The 17,375-nt window shown below is 50.1% G+C and overlaps 1 protein-coding gene across 1 annotated transcript in view; it reads left to right on the plus strand.

The window, feature by feature from the left end:
• LRP1B (LDL receptor related protein 1B) overlaps positions 1–17,375 on the plus strand; it is a 1,102,312-nt gene that overhangs the window by 1,033,970 nt on the left and 50,967 nt on the right. Inside the window, exons 80-81 of the mRNA XM_075610066.1 lie at positions 3,592–3,708; positions 4,100–4,273. Coding sequence (XP_075466181.1) covers positions 3,592–3,708; positions 4,100–4,273 — 291 coding nt within the window. The remainder of the gene's footprint in view (positions 1–3,591; positions 3,709–4,099; positions 4,274–17,375) is intronic.

Consider the following 17,375-nt stretch of genomic DNA (forward strand, 5'->3'; position numbering starts at 1 on the left):
CACTACCTATATTTAAAATGTAACCTTTAATGTCATATACTTTAAACATATATTACCAAAGAAAATGTGTGATAACTATTAAAAATAAATTAAATAAAGTCACTCGTGCTACCAAGAAGCTCTCTCATGTGTAGATACTCCAATGTATTGTATTGTATTGTATGTCTTTATTTATATAGCGCCATAAATGTACATAGCTCTTCACAGTAGTAATACATATCATATAAATAACAAATAATATAAATAACAGATCATGGGAATAAGTGCTTCAGACATACTGTAAAAGTAACATTAAGGAAGGAGTCCCTGCTCCGAGGAGCTTACCATTGAGACTGGAGTATTAGAGGCTGCAAGAGGTGCACACAGCCAGGGTGAACAAACAAGCCCATCACTTCACTAGTTAGCCCGATAGGCTAGTAAATATAGTAGCAGCAGGGATGGTATACCATATAGCTTGGAATAGATGGTACAACCAATTGGTCAGTCCCAAAGTACCCCAGAAATCATTACCGAGCTACTACACTAATTTTTATATATAGGGCTAATCTAGAATGAGAGTGCTCAGTATAACCTGTAAGAGACCGCTTGTACGGTACCTTACTGTGAGAGTGCTCAGTATAACCTGTAAGAGACGGCTTGCACAGTACCTTACTGTGAGAACACTCAGTATAACCTGTAAGAGAAGGCTTGTACGGTACCTTACTGTGAGAACGCTCAGTATAACCTGTAAGAGACAGCTTGTACAGTACCTTACTGTGAGAACGCTCAGTATAACCTGTAAGAGACAGCTTGTACAGTACCTTACTGTGAGAACGCTCAGTATAACCTGTAAGAGACAGCTTGTACCTTACTGTGAAAGAGCTCAGTATAACCTGTAAGAGAAGGCTTGTACGGTACCTTACTGTGAGAACGCTCAGTATAACCTGTAAGAGACAGCTTGTACAGTACCTTACTGTGAAAGTGCTCAGTATAACCTGTAAGAGACGGCTTGTACAGTACCTTACTGTGAGAACGCTCAGTATAATCTGTAAGAGAAAGCTTGTACAGTACCTTACTGTGAGAACGCTCAGTATAACCTGTAAGAGACAGCTTGTACAGTACCTTACTGTGAGAACGCTCAGTATAACCTGTAAGAGACAGCTTGTACAGTACCTTACTGTGAGAACGCTCAGTATAACCTGTAAGAGAAAGCTTGTACAGTACCTTACTGTGAGAACGCTCAGTATAACCTGTAAGAGACAGCTTGTACAGTACCTTACTGTGAGAACACTCAGTATAACCTGTAAGAGACAGCTTGTACAGTACCTTACTTTGAGAACGCTCAGTATAACCTGTAAGAGACAGCTTGTACAGTACCTTACTGTGAGAACGCTCAGTATAACCTGTAAGAGAAAGCTTGTACAGTACCTTACTGTGAGAACGCTCAGTATAACCTGTAAGAGACAGCTTGTACAGTACCTTACTGTGAGAACGCTCAGTATAACCTGTAAGAGACGGCTTGTACCTTACTGTGAGAACGCTCAGTATACCCTGTAAGAGACGGCTTGTACAGTACCTTACTGTGAAAGTTCTCAGTATAACCTGTAAGAGACAGCTTGTACAGTACCTTACTGTGAAAGTGCTTAGTATAACCTGTAAGAGACAGCTTGTTCAGTACCTTACTGTGAAAGTGCTCAGTATAACCTGTAAGAGACAGCTTGTACAGTACCTTACTGTGAGAACGCTCAGTATAACCTGTAAGAGACAGCTTGTACAGTACCTTACTGTGAGAACGCTCAGTATAACCTGTAAGAGACAGCTTGTACAGTACCTTACTGTGAAAACGCTCTGTATAACCTGTAAGAGACAGCTTGTACAGTACCTTACTGTAAGTCTGCACACAGGGTACCAATAGTGTTAGTTTAGTTTTTTCCTCCCTCACCTCACTCCATTTTCTACATATTATTTTTTATTTGTATGATGCCAACATATTCGGCAGCGCAGTACAACATGGGAGGAAGGACAATAACAGTGTGTGACAAAAGAGTACGTATACAGTACTGTATGTTAAGACAAATGGGGGCAATAGGTAGGAGTGTCTGCCCAAAGCAGCTCAGCATGTACAATAAGTAAATTAGGTAACAGAAAGTGCTGAGCTGTGAGATAGAAAACGAGAAGGATTTGTTTTTCCATTCAATCCATTGTTTAATCTATATTCATCTGATTAGCTATTGTATATATAGATAACGCACTATGCTCAGTAAAGGTGTGAAGCGTGTGAATGGACCTTGAACACAAAATAGATAATGGCCACCTGCAGCTTCTAGAATTGAAGTAAAGTACAGTTTAGAGTGCTGTGATAAATGCTAATGTTTTTACTGAGAGCGGTTTAAGGTTATTGGAGTCCTATTGTGCCAGACGATTTGCTCAGAGAGACAAATATATCGTCTCCCAGTCCATTTTACAAATAAGAAAATGGCAGTTGTGTGAAATAAAGGTTCCTGTGAATGGATAATGCTAACGTTTCCGCTATTTCTGTAATAGGGGATTTCTGCTGCCGTTTAAATGAGAGGTGCTGTACACGTTTTGGAAACACAAAACATGATAATAAAATTGGTTTATTAAATTTCCATTAATTAATAAGGGCTAAAAAGAAGGTGTTAGTCCATGTATGTATTATCTATGTGTTTTATATTCAGTTGTAGATCAAGAAGCACCCAGCTGAGTTATATGCAATGTCCTCAAACTAGAAATAATACTTTAAAGTTTATAGAGCTTGTATAAATAATGTTTTAAATAATAATAATAAAAAATAAAAAAAACAATCCTGGAGGCTCACAGTATAAAGTAAGAGGATCAACAGGTATTTTTCCCCAATAATTATTAGTATAAAGCAGTGGTGCGCAAACTCAGTCTGCATGGGCTACCAACACGTCAGATTTTAATGATATCCCTGCTTCAGCACAGGTGCCTCAATAAAAATAACTTAGCCACTGATTGAGCCACCTGCACTGAAGATGGAATATAATTAAAACCTGGCCTGGTGGTAGCACATGAGGACTGTGTTTGAGCAACTCTATGTAGCAAGACTAACTATCTCCAGAAAAGAAAAAATCCATGGCTTCAAAGACAATGCCTTTCGCTGTCACGCTATCGGGGTCCAGTTTCCAGATAGGACCATCCGGACCCCGCCCCCACCCCCCCCTGTGGCATTAATCCTCCGGTGCCGGGGCTGCCGATTGCCTTGATGCTGGAGACACTTGCTACATCTGTATAAACTATATTGGCTTGTGTTTTGTTATTAAGAGCAATAGTACACTGGGTTTCCAACAAATGAAACAAAAACTTCTTTCAGAACAGAGAAATAAAACAAATGCAATTTGCTACTCGCCAAGTTTCGATTGGTGCATTAAAGTACTGGGCAGTGTGCATAATTTAACAGATTGGAGAAATAACCTGCTGTGACCTAGAAGGAAATCTTGATTTCCAACTTTTTTCCACAAATTGCCTCAGGAGTAATAATGACTATGATTTCTTAATATAATCAAGGCATAAAAAGTCTTCATATGTACTTTAAATGTATTTTTTTCATTGTTGTGTGTTTATTTTCAGGTCTGGCGGTTGATCATTTTGGCCAACGCTTGTATTGGGCTGATTTTGAGTTGTCTGTCATTGGAACAGTTCAGCTTGATGGATCAGACTTAATCATAGCTGTCAGCAGTAGACAAGGTAAGTACAGTCAGCATATTTCTCTGCTTGTAAAACTCACATGGGTCTATTCATAAGAGATGCAAGCCGGCTAAAAATATATTCAGCACATATCTTGGCATGAAAAGGAATTAGGCGTTATATATCTTTTATGCTTCCAATTCCTGTCAAAATTGTGCTCAACACGACCTTTAGGTACTGTACCATGAATACATCACTTATCATGGATAGGCTAAAAAAACGGCTGTACCTTGCGGGTCTCACTGACTGATGTACTGTAGTGTGTTGATGGAATAAAACAAGTGAATAACGGAATGAGATCCAACTGTTGTAATGTGTTGACATTGTTCAAAACACATTTTGGTATTATCCTATTACTAAATAGTTTTGTGACTGATTTTTTTTTTTAAAGGATTGCTTTACCCTCATAGAATTGACATATTTGAAGACTATATTTATGGAGCTGGTCTTAAAAATGGTGCATTTAGAGTACACAAATTTGGGAACGGTGTTATGGAGCATCTTCATTTAAATGTGGAGAAAACAAAAAGCGTTTTGATCTCACATCGCTACAAACAACCAACGTGTGAGTATTTCTTTATATGCATCTAGAGTTTAATCATTTTTGAAAGGGACACTCACTTGGGGCATTTATGAGGAAGACAATAATGAAATTGAAACAATTAACTATATTGTCATTGTAGAGGTAAATCTCATTAAGTGCATTTTTGGCTTCCTGAATTGGAATGTCTTCATATTTCTGTTGAAAAACTCATTAAGGGCCTACGCTATTTAGTCATAGTTCAGAGTTACCAAAACATAAAACTCATTAAAAATATATAGTCCTTCTTGGTGCTGTTCCTCCGTCATGCACAAATTAAATCCAGTGAATATGTAAAAAAAATAAACAAACACATAAATGTACATATTCTGAAAAAACTAGTGATACTGTGACGACCTTTAAGTGCACTTTTCTTAAAATAATGGTGTGTAAACCAATTGAACCTCCTAAATCCCACACCCATGGCGGTTAACAGTCCATATTCTGCGCATTTATATCTTACAATTCAGGAAGTGAGAGTTAAGTACAGATTCTATACCTTATTTGTTTCACATGCATGATCAAAGGTGCATTTGAGAAGGGGTTCCTCACTGGATATCATTGTGGCACAGCTATTTCACCAAATTTACTGTGTATAGGTGATCACAATTTCACATTGTCAGCAATATTTCACACGCTGATGTGGGATTTAGGAGGTTCAATTGGTTTACACACCATTGTTTTAAGAAATGTGCACTTAAAGGTGGTTACAGTATCACTAGTTTTTTTCAGAATATGTACATTAATGTGTTTATTTATTTTTTCACATATTCACTGAATTTAATTTGTGCATGACTTTAGAGGAACAGCATGAAGGAGGACTATGGGGCCTATGCACTAAAGGTTCATAAAAAAAATCGCCGGGCCATTTAAATCGCCGTTTTTATGAGCGTTGCTATCACGGTATTCAGAAAGCCTTGATTACCTGTCATAGGAAAATTCACAAAACGGGCGATTAGCCGGTGATCTGATGAACGACCCTCTGAAAATGACTTTCCCGGCGAGTTACATCTGCTGCAGAGAGAGCTGCTCTGAGAGAGCCGTCTCTCCCTGTGCAAATCTAGCCCGAAATGTATGTGTATAATTTTTTATTTTGTTAATAGTGTAGATAAGCAGGGGGTCTCCTGAGCTGAACCGCATTGGTTTCAGACTCAGGGACCCCCTACTTCCCGAGATACAGGCGCCGTTATGGGGAGTCGGTATCTCCTATGCATTTTTGTCCCACGGTCACGTGGCGCGGACATTTAAATGCATAGGAGATACCGGCACCCCATAACAGGGACTGTATCTCGGGAAGTGGGGGTCCCTGGGGCTATCCGCTATGGTAATGAAGTTTACTGTAAATGCATTTTTATTGCAAAGGATCCATGCCAGGGGTCTCTGGTGCTAATATTAATGGATATCAGCTCCAGAGAATCCCGGCATCAATCCTATGCAGGAAAAATGCATTTTTTTTTCTAAGTCCCATCTCGCCGCTTCTCTGCAGGTTTCTAACACCTTCACGCCAACTTTTTCTGGTGTGAGGATTTTGTGATAAAATTACCATTCCAAAACGCCGATAGGCGTTCATAGCCTAAATACTGCTACTAGAATTGCGCGGGTTTATGAACATGCCGAAAAGCGTCCATAAGTGACTTATCACCGCTGCCTCAGTGATTTTTTTATGAGCAATTTTTTGGGCCGATTCAGTCTTTTATCGCCCACTTATCACCGCTTACTGAATAGCAATAGGCATTTTGGACAATAAGTTCTCGATAAGTTGCTTATGAATGCTTACTGCATAGGCCCTATATCTTTTTCATGTATCAAGAAGGATTCATGGACAATCCAAAGTCATTAAGGCTGCAGGACTCTGGAAAGGGATTAGTATTGTAAACGTTCACTCACACTGATTGTCTTCTGACCAAGGCTAGATGTAGCGCTGAGGTTGTGTTATTATTCATAAAACTCATTAAGTATGATTTTGAAATAACGTCAAAAAGAACATTTAATCACCTTTTCCTCAGTACTATAAGAAAATAGTATATTGATGTAACGGTATTTCTGGCCCGGCCTGACCCACCCAATCTCACATTGGCCCCTGTGGTCTAACCGGCCCCCATTACAGTGTGGTAGTGTCGGGTGGTGCACCTGTTGGCTACAGGACTCCTGAGTCTCCCGCATGATGGTATGTGGGGAGGACCCGTCCAGACAGGCAGCTGAGGTAGTGTGCTGAGTCTCACCTAGTTCCAGTGCAGCGCCTCCACCTCACCAGGGTCCCTGCGTCCGCATGGGGATGATCCTGACGAGGAACTCCTCGGTGGTGCAACCTCCTGTGTAATCATTGGACTCTCACACACAGGGGTTTCTCTGATCAGCTCCATCTTTATTGTCACGGTGGGCATAGCTGCCCTCCACAATGGGTGTATTTAGCCGATCATCTCGCCCGTGCTCCCCTTTGATAGGTATGTCACCTAAATCAGGGATTCACTATTCCCGCAGGAATCCCTGCCCTGTGCCAGGTCCCTGGACACAGTCTCCCATGGAGTTACTATAACATAACTAACACTCTGCAGAACTTGAACTACTCCTCTTAGCCGAACTCCTCCCTCAACTCAGACTTCAGGTAGAACTAACTTTAGAACACAGTGCTGTGCCTTATGTAACTTCTGAGGCTGACACACCTCTGACATCACTAACCATGGACTCAGAGCATGTGACCAGTCCCATCCATACACAGGGCACCCCACCAGGGTGTGAGGGAAAACCTCCATGATTACTGCTGGCATGCCCACACTTACCAGGCCTTGCTGCCAGCAGGAGAGATGACTGTAGGCATTTTACATGACCGCTACATTCTCCCCCTGGTGAATCCCATCGGCCTCGCTGGGACCTAAATTTGTATACCTCTTTCCAGGAAGCACTGTAACGGAAAACATAATTAACATCACACAAATTTCCTCATAATGCAGTATACATGAATACAGTCATCCGCCAAGCCCGCCCCGACCAGCAGCCACAGACCCGCGTGATGCACAGTACCACCTAAAAATAGTGATAGGGGTCCGGTTTCTTTACTTCCCTACCCCTCATATCTAGAACGGTAACAGAATAATGCCGTGGTAATCCCCTCTCGGGCCTATATGTTACCTTGTGTTTGTGGATATTTCTCCCTATTGCCCATATGCGGATCAGGTGCTCTATCCGCTCCTCGGCCTTCTTCCCCACCACATCATTCCCCTTACTGACTAAGTGCATCTCAATATTTTCCCGGAGCCACCTATCCCTGTTCTCCTCTATTTCATCCATTAGTGGCTCAGGAACATACGGGTACTCCAACCCGTGGGATGACTTGTAACGAGCCATTATGGCCCGTTCGGCCCTACTGATCCTAGTCAGGTCAGCCTTACCTGCCCTCCCTGGTAGCACCCATGATAGGGGTTCGTCAGGGTCCACGGGGTCTGACAAGATGCTGGGACCCATAGGTTCTATCTCCCTATGCTCTATTTGAAGCCAGCGCTCCTGCAGTTCCCGGTCCCTCTGTTCTGGGGTAAACTCTCCCACCGCCCACCAATAGTCCACTACATCCTCTCGCCGGATGAGGAACCGAGTGCGGTCCATCCAGGCCGAGTACCCTTCAAATAATGGGGCCCACCAACGGTTCTCCCGGAATCTGTTTGACCTTCCTGAGTCCCTATCATCGTCCATAGAAAATACCCCTGATGACCGCTCAGATTGCGGTACAGACCACCTAGACGACCCCGGGGCCTTTTTTACCGGCGCCGGAACCGCAGGGGGCAACCACCGGCCTCCCGCAGCCGTTCTCAATTCTCCCCCTCCCCTGGAGATACCTTCCGTAGCGCCACTGCGCTGTCTTTCCCCAGTCCGTCTCCCCTCCTCTTCTGAGGGAATGTCCACTGATTCCAGGCTAGGCGGGGAACCCGGGGACCGTGTGACCGGGGCAGGGGTCTTAGCTAGGGCATGGGGTTGGGCATACGGACGGGGTAGCGATTGCCACGGGGCTGCGACCCGTTCCTGGCTGTCCGTAGATATTTCAAAGGATGATACTTCACCCTCCTCAGTCCTCAGAACGCCCGTCCAGCTTCTGAGCCATTGAGGTGATTGGGGACCTTCCCCCAATCGCCGAAGCGTCGCTGCAACTTCTCCATGGGTTCCGCCGTCACCACCGGAAGCGATGTCTTCCCCGGAACCGGAAGCGTCGCCATCTTTCGTGGGACCCCCATGCGGGATCTCTTCTTCCACGACGACATCCGGTTGCTCCGCCTTATGTAACTTCTGAGGCTGACACACCTCTGACATCACTAACCATGGACTCAGAGCATGTGACCAGTCCCATCCATACACAGGGCACCCCACCAGGGTGTGAGGGAAAACCTCCATGATTACTGCTGGCATGCCCACACTTACCAGGCCTTGCTGCCAGCAGGAGAGATGACTGTAGGCATTTTACATGACCGCTACATTCTCCCCCTGGTGAATCCCATCGGCCTCGCTGGGACCTAAATTTGTATACCTCTTTCCAGGAAGCACTGTAACGGAAAACATAATTAACATCACACAAATTTCCTCATAATGCAGTATACATGAATACAGTCATCCGCCAAGCCCGCCCCGACCAGCAGCCACAGACCCGCGTGATGCACAGTACCACCTAAAAATAGTGATAGGGGTCCGGTTTCTTTACTTCCCTACCCCCCATATCTAGAACGGTAACAGAATAATGCCGTGGTAATCCCCTCTCGGGCCTATATGTTGCCTTGTGTTTGTGGATATTTCTCCCTATTGCCCATATGCGGATCAGGTGCTCTATCCGCTCCTCGGCCTTCTTCCCCACCACAACATTCCCCTTACTGACTAAGTGCATCTCAATATTTTCCCGGAGCCACCTATCCCTGTTCTCCTCTATTTCATCCATTAGTGGCTCAGGAACATACGGGTACTCCAACCCGTGGGATGACTTGTAACGAGCTATTATGGCCCGTTCGGCCCTACTGATCCTAGTCAGGTCAGCCTTACCTGCCCTCCCTGGTAGCACCCATGATAGGGGTTCGTCAGGGTCCACGGGGTCTGACAAGATGCTGGGACCCATAGGTTCTATCTCCCTATGCTCTATTTGAAGCCAGCGCTCCTGCAGTTCCCAGTCCCTCTGTTCTGGGGTAAACTCTCCCACCGCCCACCAATAGTCCACTACATCCTCTCGCCGGATGAGGAACCGAGTGCGGTCCATCCAGGCCGAGTACCCTTCAAATAATGGGGCCCACCAACGGTTCTCCCGGAATCTGTTTGACCTTCCTGAGTCCCTATCATCTTCCATAGAAAATACCCCTGATGACCGCTCAGATTGCGGTACAGACCACCTAGACGACCCCGGGGCCTTTTTTACCGGCGCCGGAACCGCAGGGGGCAACCACCGGCCTCCCGCAGCCGTTCTCAATTCTCCCCCTCCCCTGGAGATACCTTCCGTAGCGCCACTGCGCTGTCTTTCCCTAGTCCATCTCCCCTCCTCTTCTGAGGGAATGTCCACTGATTCCAGGCTAGGCGGGGAACCCGGGGACCGTGTGACCGGGGCAGGGGTCTTAGCTAGGGCATGGGGTTGGGCATACGGACGGGGTAGCGATTGCCACGGGGCTGCGACCCGTTCCTGGCTGTCCGTAGATATTTCAAAGGATGATACTTCACCCTCCGTAGTCCTCAGATCGCCCGTCCTGCTTCTGAGCCGTTGAGGTGATTGGGGACCTTCCCCCAATCGCCGAAGCGTCGCTGCAACTTCTCCATGGGTTCCGCCGTCACCACCGGAAGCGATGTCTTCCCCGGAACCGGAAGCGTCGCCATCTTGCGTGGGACCCCCATGCGGGATCTGTTCTTCCACGACGACATCCGGTTGCTCCGCCGTCGCCGCCGGAAGTGATGCCGCCACTCCACGTGCGCTCGGGGCCTGGTGCGGCCCTTCCAGCGCTTCGCCGTCTGCTGCAACCAAGTAAGTAATAGGGCTGCTTGGCTTACCCATCCGCAGGGGTATAGGCGTCTCTCTCCCGTCTCCTAGATCAGGTCCTGGGATGGCGGGACTCCGTCTGTCGGCTCGCCGATCTGCGGGGGACGCCCTGTTCTCAAGGCCACCACTCACCCCACGGGGTGTCATCCTTCCGGTGGTCCTTTTTGACTCCGCCTTTAACACTGCCAGCTCACGGAGGTCCTTGTCCGAGTAATCCCCTTTCCCTGACTTAGGGGTCTCCGAGCGGAGTGAAAGTCTCTTTTCCCCGATTGCGGGGGGTGCTTCAACCGCCTCGATCGCCACTGACCCAGCCGAATTGACCGGCTCCAGTCCCTTGTCTCCTGGACTCGCGCGGTTGATCCATAGCGCGCCCGGGGACTCGGCGGAGCGCCTTGCCATGTCCACCGGGGGGTCAGCAGGCTGAATTGGAATAAATGTGGGCATAGGCCACAGGTATAAAGTCCCACAATGAGGGCAACGTGCCGCCGTGTTGACCGTGCCTCCGGGCAGCCCACATTGTAGGCAGAGCCCGACCACCGTCTCGGTGTTGGCCACCCTCACTACTAGCAACCCGCCGGGTACTGAGTAGGGTTGGGTGGAGACCATCGTGCCCACAGTGGAGGAGCAGGCCATTCTTTGTACAGGAGCCACTTCCTGTACAGGTCTCTCCTTCTCAGTGGTTCCTCGCAACTGACTGATGGAAGTTGCTGGATCCGCCACTCCCTGCTTCGGCTCCTCCCTTCTCTGACAGAGCTGGAACCCGCCCCCAGGGGTTGCAATTATGGGCGGGTCCCACAGGGGAATATCATGCCCCTTAATTAAGGCCGCACCTCTCTCAGTCCTGGTGGGCGCGGTTAGCGTTTTCGCGCCAATTTCCCCACAAGGGTGGGGGTCTTTTCCCGCGGCCAGTTCCCGCCTTCTCCTGGCAGCCGCCCTCTGTGCAAGATAACCATCCTTTTTGCACGGCTCTTCCACGGCCGGAACTACTTTTTGTAGTGGCGCCGTCTGGATATCAGTCCCTGGGCCCAGTGGGTGCATTCCCACAGGCCATAGCTGAAATTCACTCCCCCTGGTAGAAATCAGGGGAGGGTCCCATAGACTAAGCGGTTGACTCAGCACAGGGGCTGAGTGAGTCACTGTCCATGCAGGCGCAGCCATAGCTTTCGCGCCATGCCCCCCATCAGGGCGGGGCTCTGCTGTTCGCGCCATTCCCGGCCAGCTTTTTGCAAGTCCTGCACCAGCCACATTTTCTGTGACTGTCCCATGCGGTGTCCCTAGCAAGCGGCAACCGCCATTTTGGTTGGCTTTTAAGCCCAAAAAGTCAGTCTGTTTGCTCTCCTCACGGGGTTCTCCCCCAATTATTACAATTTCCTCACACTCTTCAAGGGTGGCCCCTCGCTGTCCCAAGCAGGATAAAAACGGGGCAGCCACAGCCTTCGCTCCGCTCCAGAGCAGACTGGTTAACGATAACTCGGCGACTGTTTGCTCTTCAGTGGGGTGCACGCCACGGGTGCCCTCCCCATCAGCCTCTGGTCGCCATTTTGGGTTCTCCGCACCACGCGGATCCTCCATTCTTTGGGTTGTCTCACTCTCGTACCAATTATCGTACATGGTGCTCCACTCTGCGGGGCAGCCACCACACCGGTACAATAAAGATTAGCTTCAGATGCACCACCACATATGTACCTTATCTAGGTGTGACCCAGTGTTGCACTACCTCAGGCTAGGCTCACTCTCTCAGTGTCTGCTGTGACTCCTTCCTCCCAGTCTGTGCTCCCTACGGTGAGTGTCTGGAATGGGCTAGGTACTCTGGCTCTGCCATGCAGTACTTGGGGCGTCTACCTCTCTTGGTCAGCCTAGCGCAGACCCTCTCCAGGATTCCTGACCAAGTTAACAGGCTATCCCTTCTGGCATCCTACCAACTAGCACTGCCTCAAGGTGACTCGGTCAGCTATAGCCCGGCTCCAAACCCCTCACTCCTTTCAGGCCCCTAGGTTGTCCCTGCGAACTGACAATATCCCGTCAGTCCCCTGACCACCCCTAGGTCCGTCCCTACGCAGCACAGAGTGGCAGCAGACTCTATCCCTGTTTCCCAGTGTGCCTAGCTAGAGCCTGTCCTGATGACAGATCTGCTCTCAGCAGCGCCTCCAAATGTAACGGTATTTCTGGCCCGGCCTGACCCACCCAATCTCACATTGGCCCCTGTGGTCTAACCGGCCCCCATTACAGTGTGGTAGTGTCGGGTGGTGCACCTGTTGGCTACAGGACTCCTGAGTCTCCCGCATGATGGTATGTGGGGAGGACCCGTCCAGACAGGCAGCTGAGGTAGTGTGCTGAGTCTCACCTAGTTCCAGTGCAGTGCCTCCACCTCACCAGGGTCCCTGCGTCCGCATGGGGATGATCCTGACGAGGAACTCCTCGGTGGTGCAACCTCCTGTGTAATCATTGGACTCTCACACACAGGGGTTTCTCTGATCAGCTCCATCTTTATTGTCACGGTGGGCATAGCTGCCCTCCACAATGGGTGTATTTAGCCGATCATCTCGCCCGTGCTCCCCTTTGATAGGTATGTCACCTAAATCAGGGATTCACTATTCCCGCAGGAATCACTGCCCTGTGCCAGGTCCCTGGACACAGTCTCCCATGGAGTTACTATAACATAACTAACACTCTGCAGAACTTGAACTACTCCTCTTAGCCGAACTCCTCCCTCAACTCAGACTTCAGGTAGAACTAACTTTAGAACACAGTGCTGTGCCTTATGTAACTTCTGAGGCTGACACACCTCTGACATCACTAACCATGGACTCAGAGCATGTGACCAGTCCCATCCATACACAGGGCACCCCACCAGGGTGTGAGGGAAAACCTCCATGATTACTGCTGGCATGCCCACACTTACCAGGCCTTGCTGCCAGCAGGAGAGATGACTGTAGGCATTTTACATGACCGCTACATTCTCCCCCTGGTGAATCCCATCGGCCTCGCTGGGACCTAAATTTGTATACCTCTTTCCAGGAAGCACTGTAACGGAAAACATAATTAACATCACACAAATTTCCTCATAATGCAGTATACATGAATACAGTCATCCGCCAAGCCCGCCCCGACCAGCAGCCACAGACCCGCGTGATGCACAGTACCACCTAAAAATAGTGATAGGGGTCCGGTTTCTTTACTTCCCTACCCCCCATATCTAGAACGGTAACAGAATAATGCCGTGGTAATCCCCTCTCGGGCCTATATGTTACCTTGTGTTTGTGGATATTTCTCCCTATTGCCCATATGCGGATCAGGTGCTCTATCCGCTCCTCGGCCTTCTTCCCCACCACATCATTCCCCTTACTGACTAAGTGCATCTCAATATTTTCCCGGAGCCACCTATCCCTGTTCTCCTCTATTTCATCCATTAGTGGCTCAGGAACATACGGGTACTCCAACCCGTGGGATGACTTGTAACGAGCCATTATGGCCCGTTCGGCCCTACTGATCCTAGTCAGGTCAGCCTTACCTGCCCTCCCTGGTAGCACCCATGATAGGGGTTCGTCAGGGTCCACGGGGTCTGACAAGATGCTGGGACCCATAGGTTCTATCTCCCTATGCTCTATTTGAAGCCAGCGCTCCTGCAGTTCCCGGTCCCTCTGTTCTGGGGTAAACTCTCCCACCGCCCACCAATAGTCCACTACATCCTCTCGCCGGATGAGGAACCGAGTGCGGTCCATCCAGGCCGAGTACCCTTCAAATAATGGGGCCCACCAACGGTTCTCCCGGAATCTGTTTGACCTTCCTGAGTCCCTATCATCGTCCATAGAAAATACCCCTGATGACCGCTCAGATTGCGGTACAGACCACCTAGATGACCCAGGGACCTTTTTTACCGGCGCCGGAACCGCAGGGGGCAACCACCGGCCTCCCGCAGCCGTTCTCAATTCTCCCCCTCCCCTGGAGATACCTTCCGTAGCGCCACTGCGCTGTCTTTCCCCAGTCCGTCTCCCCTCCTCTTCTGAGGGAATGTCCACTGATTCCAGGCTAGGCGGGGAACCCGGGGACCGTGTGACCGGGGCAGGGGTCTTAGCTAGGGCATGGGGTTGGGCATACGGACGGGGTAGCGATTGCCACGGGGCTGCGACCCGTTCCTGGCTGTCCGTAGATATTTCAAAGGATGATACTTCACCCTCCTCAGTCCTCAGATCGCCCGTCCAGCTTCTGAGCCATTGAGGTGATTGGGGACCTTCCCCCAATCGCCGAAGCGTCGCTGCAACTTCTCCATGGGTTCCGCCGTCACCACCGGAAGCGATGTCTTCCCCGGAACCGGAAGCGTCGCCATCTTGCGTGGGACCCCCATGCGGGATCTCTTCTTCCACGACGACATCCGGTTGCTCCGCCTTATGTAACTTCTGAGGCTGACACACCTCTGACATCACTAACCATGGACTCAGAGCATGTGACCAGTCCCATCCATACACAGGGCACCCCACCAGGGTGTGAGGGAAAACCTCCATGATTACTGCTGGCATGCCCACACTTACCAGGCCTTGCTGCCAGCAGGAGAGATGACTGTAGGCATTTTACATGACCGCTACATTCTCCCCCTGGTGAATCCCATCGGCCTCGCTGGGACCTAAATTTGTATACCTCTTTCCAGGAAGCACTGTAACGGAAAACATAATTAACATCACACAAATTTCCTCATAATGCAGTATACATGAATACAGTCATCCGCCAAGCCCGCCCCGACCAGCAGCCACAGACCCGCGTGATGCACAGTACCACCTAAAAATAGTGATAGGGGTCCGGTTTCTTTACTTCCCTACCCCCCATATCTAGAACGGTAACAGAATAATGCCGTGGTAATCCCCTCTCGGGCCTATATGTTACCTTGTGTTTGTGGATATTTCTCCCTATTGCCCATATGCGGATCAGGTGCTCTATCCGCTCCTCGGCCTTCTTCCCCACCACATCATTCCCCTTACTGACTAAGTGCATCTCAATATTTTCCCGGAGCCACCTATCCCTGTTCTCCTCTATTTCATCCATTAGTGGCTCAGGAACATACGGGTACTCCAACCCGTGGGATGACTTGTAACGAGCTATTATGGCCCGTTCGGCCCTACTGATCCTAGTCAGGTCAGCCTTACCTGCCCTCCCTGGTAGCACCCATGATAGGGGTTCGTCAGGGTCCACGGGGTCTGACAAGATGCTGGGACCCATAGGTTCTATCTCCCTATGCTCTATTTGAAGCCAGCGCTCCTGCAGTTCCCAGTCCCTCTGTTCTGGGGTAAACTCTCCCACCGCCCACCAATAGTCCACTACATCCTCTCGCCGGATGAGGAACCGAGTGCGGTCCATCCATGCCGAGTACCCTTCAAATAATGGGGCCCACCAACGGTTCTCCCGGAATCTGTTTGACCTTCCTGAGTCCCTATCATCGTCCATAGAAAATACCCCTGATGACCGCTCAGATTGCGGTACAGACCACCTAGACGACCCCGGGGCCTTTTTTACCGGCGCCGGAACCGCAGGGGGCAACCACCGGCCTCCCGCAGCCGTTCTCAATTCTCCCCCTCCCCTGGAGATACCTTCCGTAGGGCCACTGCGCTGTCTTTCCCCAGTCCGTCTCCCCTCCTCTTCTGAGGCCACTGATTCCAGGCTAGGCGGGGAACCCGGGGACCGTGTGACCGGGGCAGGGGTCTTAGCTAGGGCATGGGGTTGGGCATACGGACGGGGTAGCGATTGCCACGGGGCTGCGACCCGTTCCTGGCTGTCCGTAGATATTTCAAAGGATGATACTTCACCCTCCGTAGTCCTCAGATCGCCCGTCCTGCTTCTGAGCCGTTGAGGTGATTGTGGACCTTCCCCCAATCGCCGAAGCGTCGCTGCAACTTCTCCATGGGTTCCGCCGTCACCACCGGAAGCGATGTCTTCCCCGGAACCGGAAGCGTCGCCATCTTGCGTGGGACCCCCATGCGGGATCTCTTCTTCCACGACGACATCCGGTTGCTCCGCCGTCGCCGCCGGAAGTGATGCCGCCACTCCACGTGCGCTCGGGGCCTGGCGCGGCCCTTCCAGCGCTTCGCCGTCTGCTGCAACCAAGTAAGTAATAGGGCTGCTTGGCTTACCCATCCGCAGGGGTATAGGCGTCTCTCTCCCGTCTCCTAGATCAGGTCCTGGGATGGCGGGACTCCGTCTGTCGGCTCGCCGATCTGCGGGGGACGCCCTGTTCTCAAGGCCACCACTCACCCCACGGGGTGTCGTCCTTCCGGTGGTCCTTTTTGACTCCGCCTTTAACACTGCCAGCTCACGGAGGTCCTCGTCCGAGTAATCCCCTTTCCCTGACTTAGGGGTCTCCGAGCGGAGTGAAAGTCTCTTTTCCCCGATTGCGGGGGGTGCTTTAACCGCCTCGATCGCCACTGACCCAGCCGACTTGACCGGCTCCAGTCCCTTGTCTCCTGGACTCGCGCGGTTGATCCATAGCGCGCCCGGGGACTCGGCGGAGCGCCTTGCCATGTCCACCGGGGGGTCAGCAGGCTGAATTGGAATAAATGTGGGCATAGGCCACAGGTATAAAGTCCCACAATGAGGGCAACATGCCGCCGTGTTGACCGTGCCTCCGGGCAGCCCACATTGTAGGCAGAGCCCGACCACCGTCTCGGTGTTGGCCACCCTCACTACTAGCAACCCGCCGGGTACTGAGTAGGGTTGGGTGGAGACCATCGTGCCCACAGTGGAGGAGCAGGCCATTCTTTGTACAGGAGCCACTTCCTGTACAGGTCTCTCCTTCTCAGTGGTTCCTCGCAACTGACTGATGGAAGTTGCTGGATCCGCCACTCCCTGCTTCGGCTCCTCCCTTCTCTGACAGAGCTGGAACCCGCCCCCAGGGGTTGCAATTATGGGCGGGTCCCACAGGGGAATATCATGCCCCTTAATTAAGGCCGCACCTCTCTCAGTCCTGGTGGGCGCGGTTAGCGTTTTCGCGCCAATTTCCCCACAAGGGTGGGGGTCTTTTCCCGCGGCCAGTTCCCGCCTTCTCCTGGCAGCCGCCCTCTGTGCAAGATAACCATCCTTTTTGCACGGCTCTTCCACGGCCGGAACTAC

Source organism: Ascaphus truei, chromosome 7, assembly GCF_040206685.1.
Source record: "Ascaphus truei isolate aAscTru1 chromosome 7, aAscTru1.hap1, whole genome shotgun sequence".
Classification (NCBI taxonomy): Eukaryota; Metazoa; Chordata; class Amphibia; order Anura; family Ascaphidae; genus Ascaphus; species Ascaphus truei.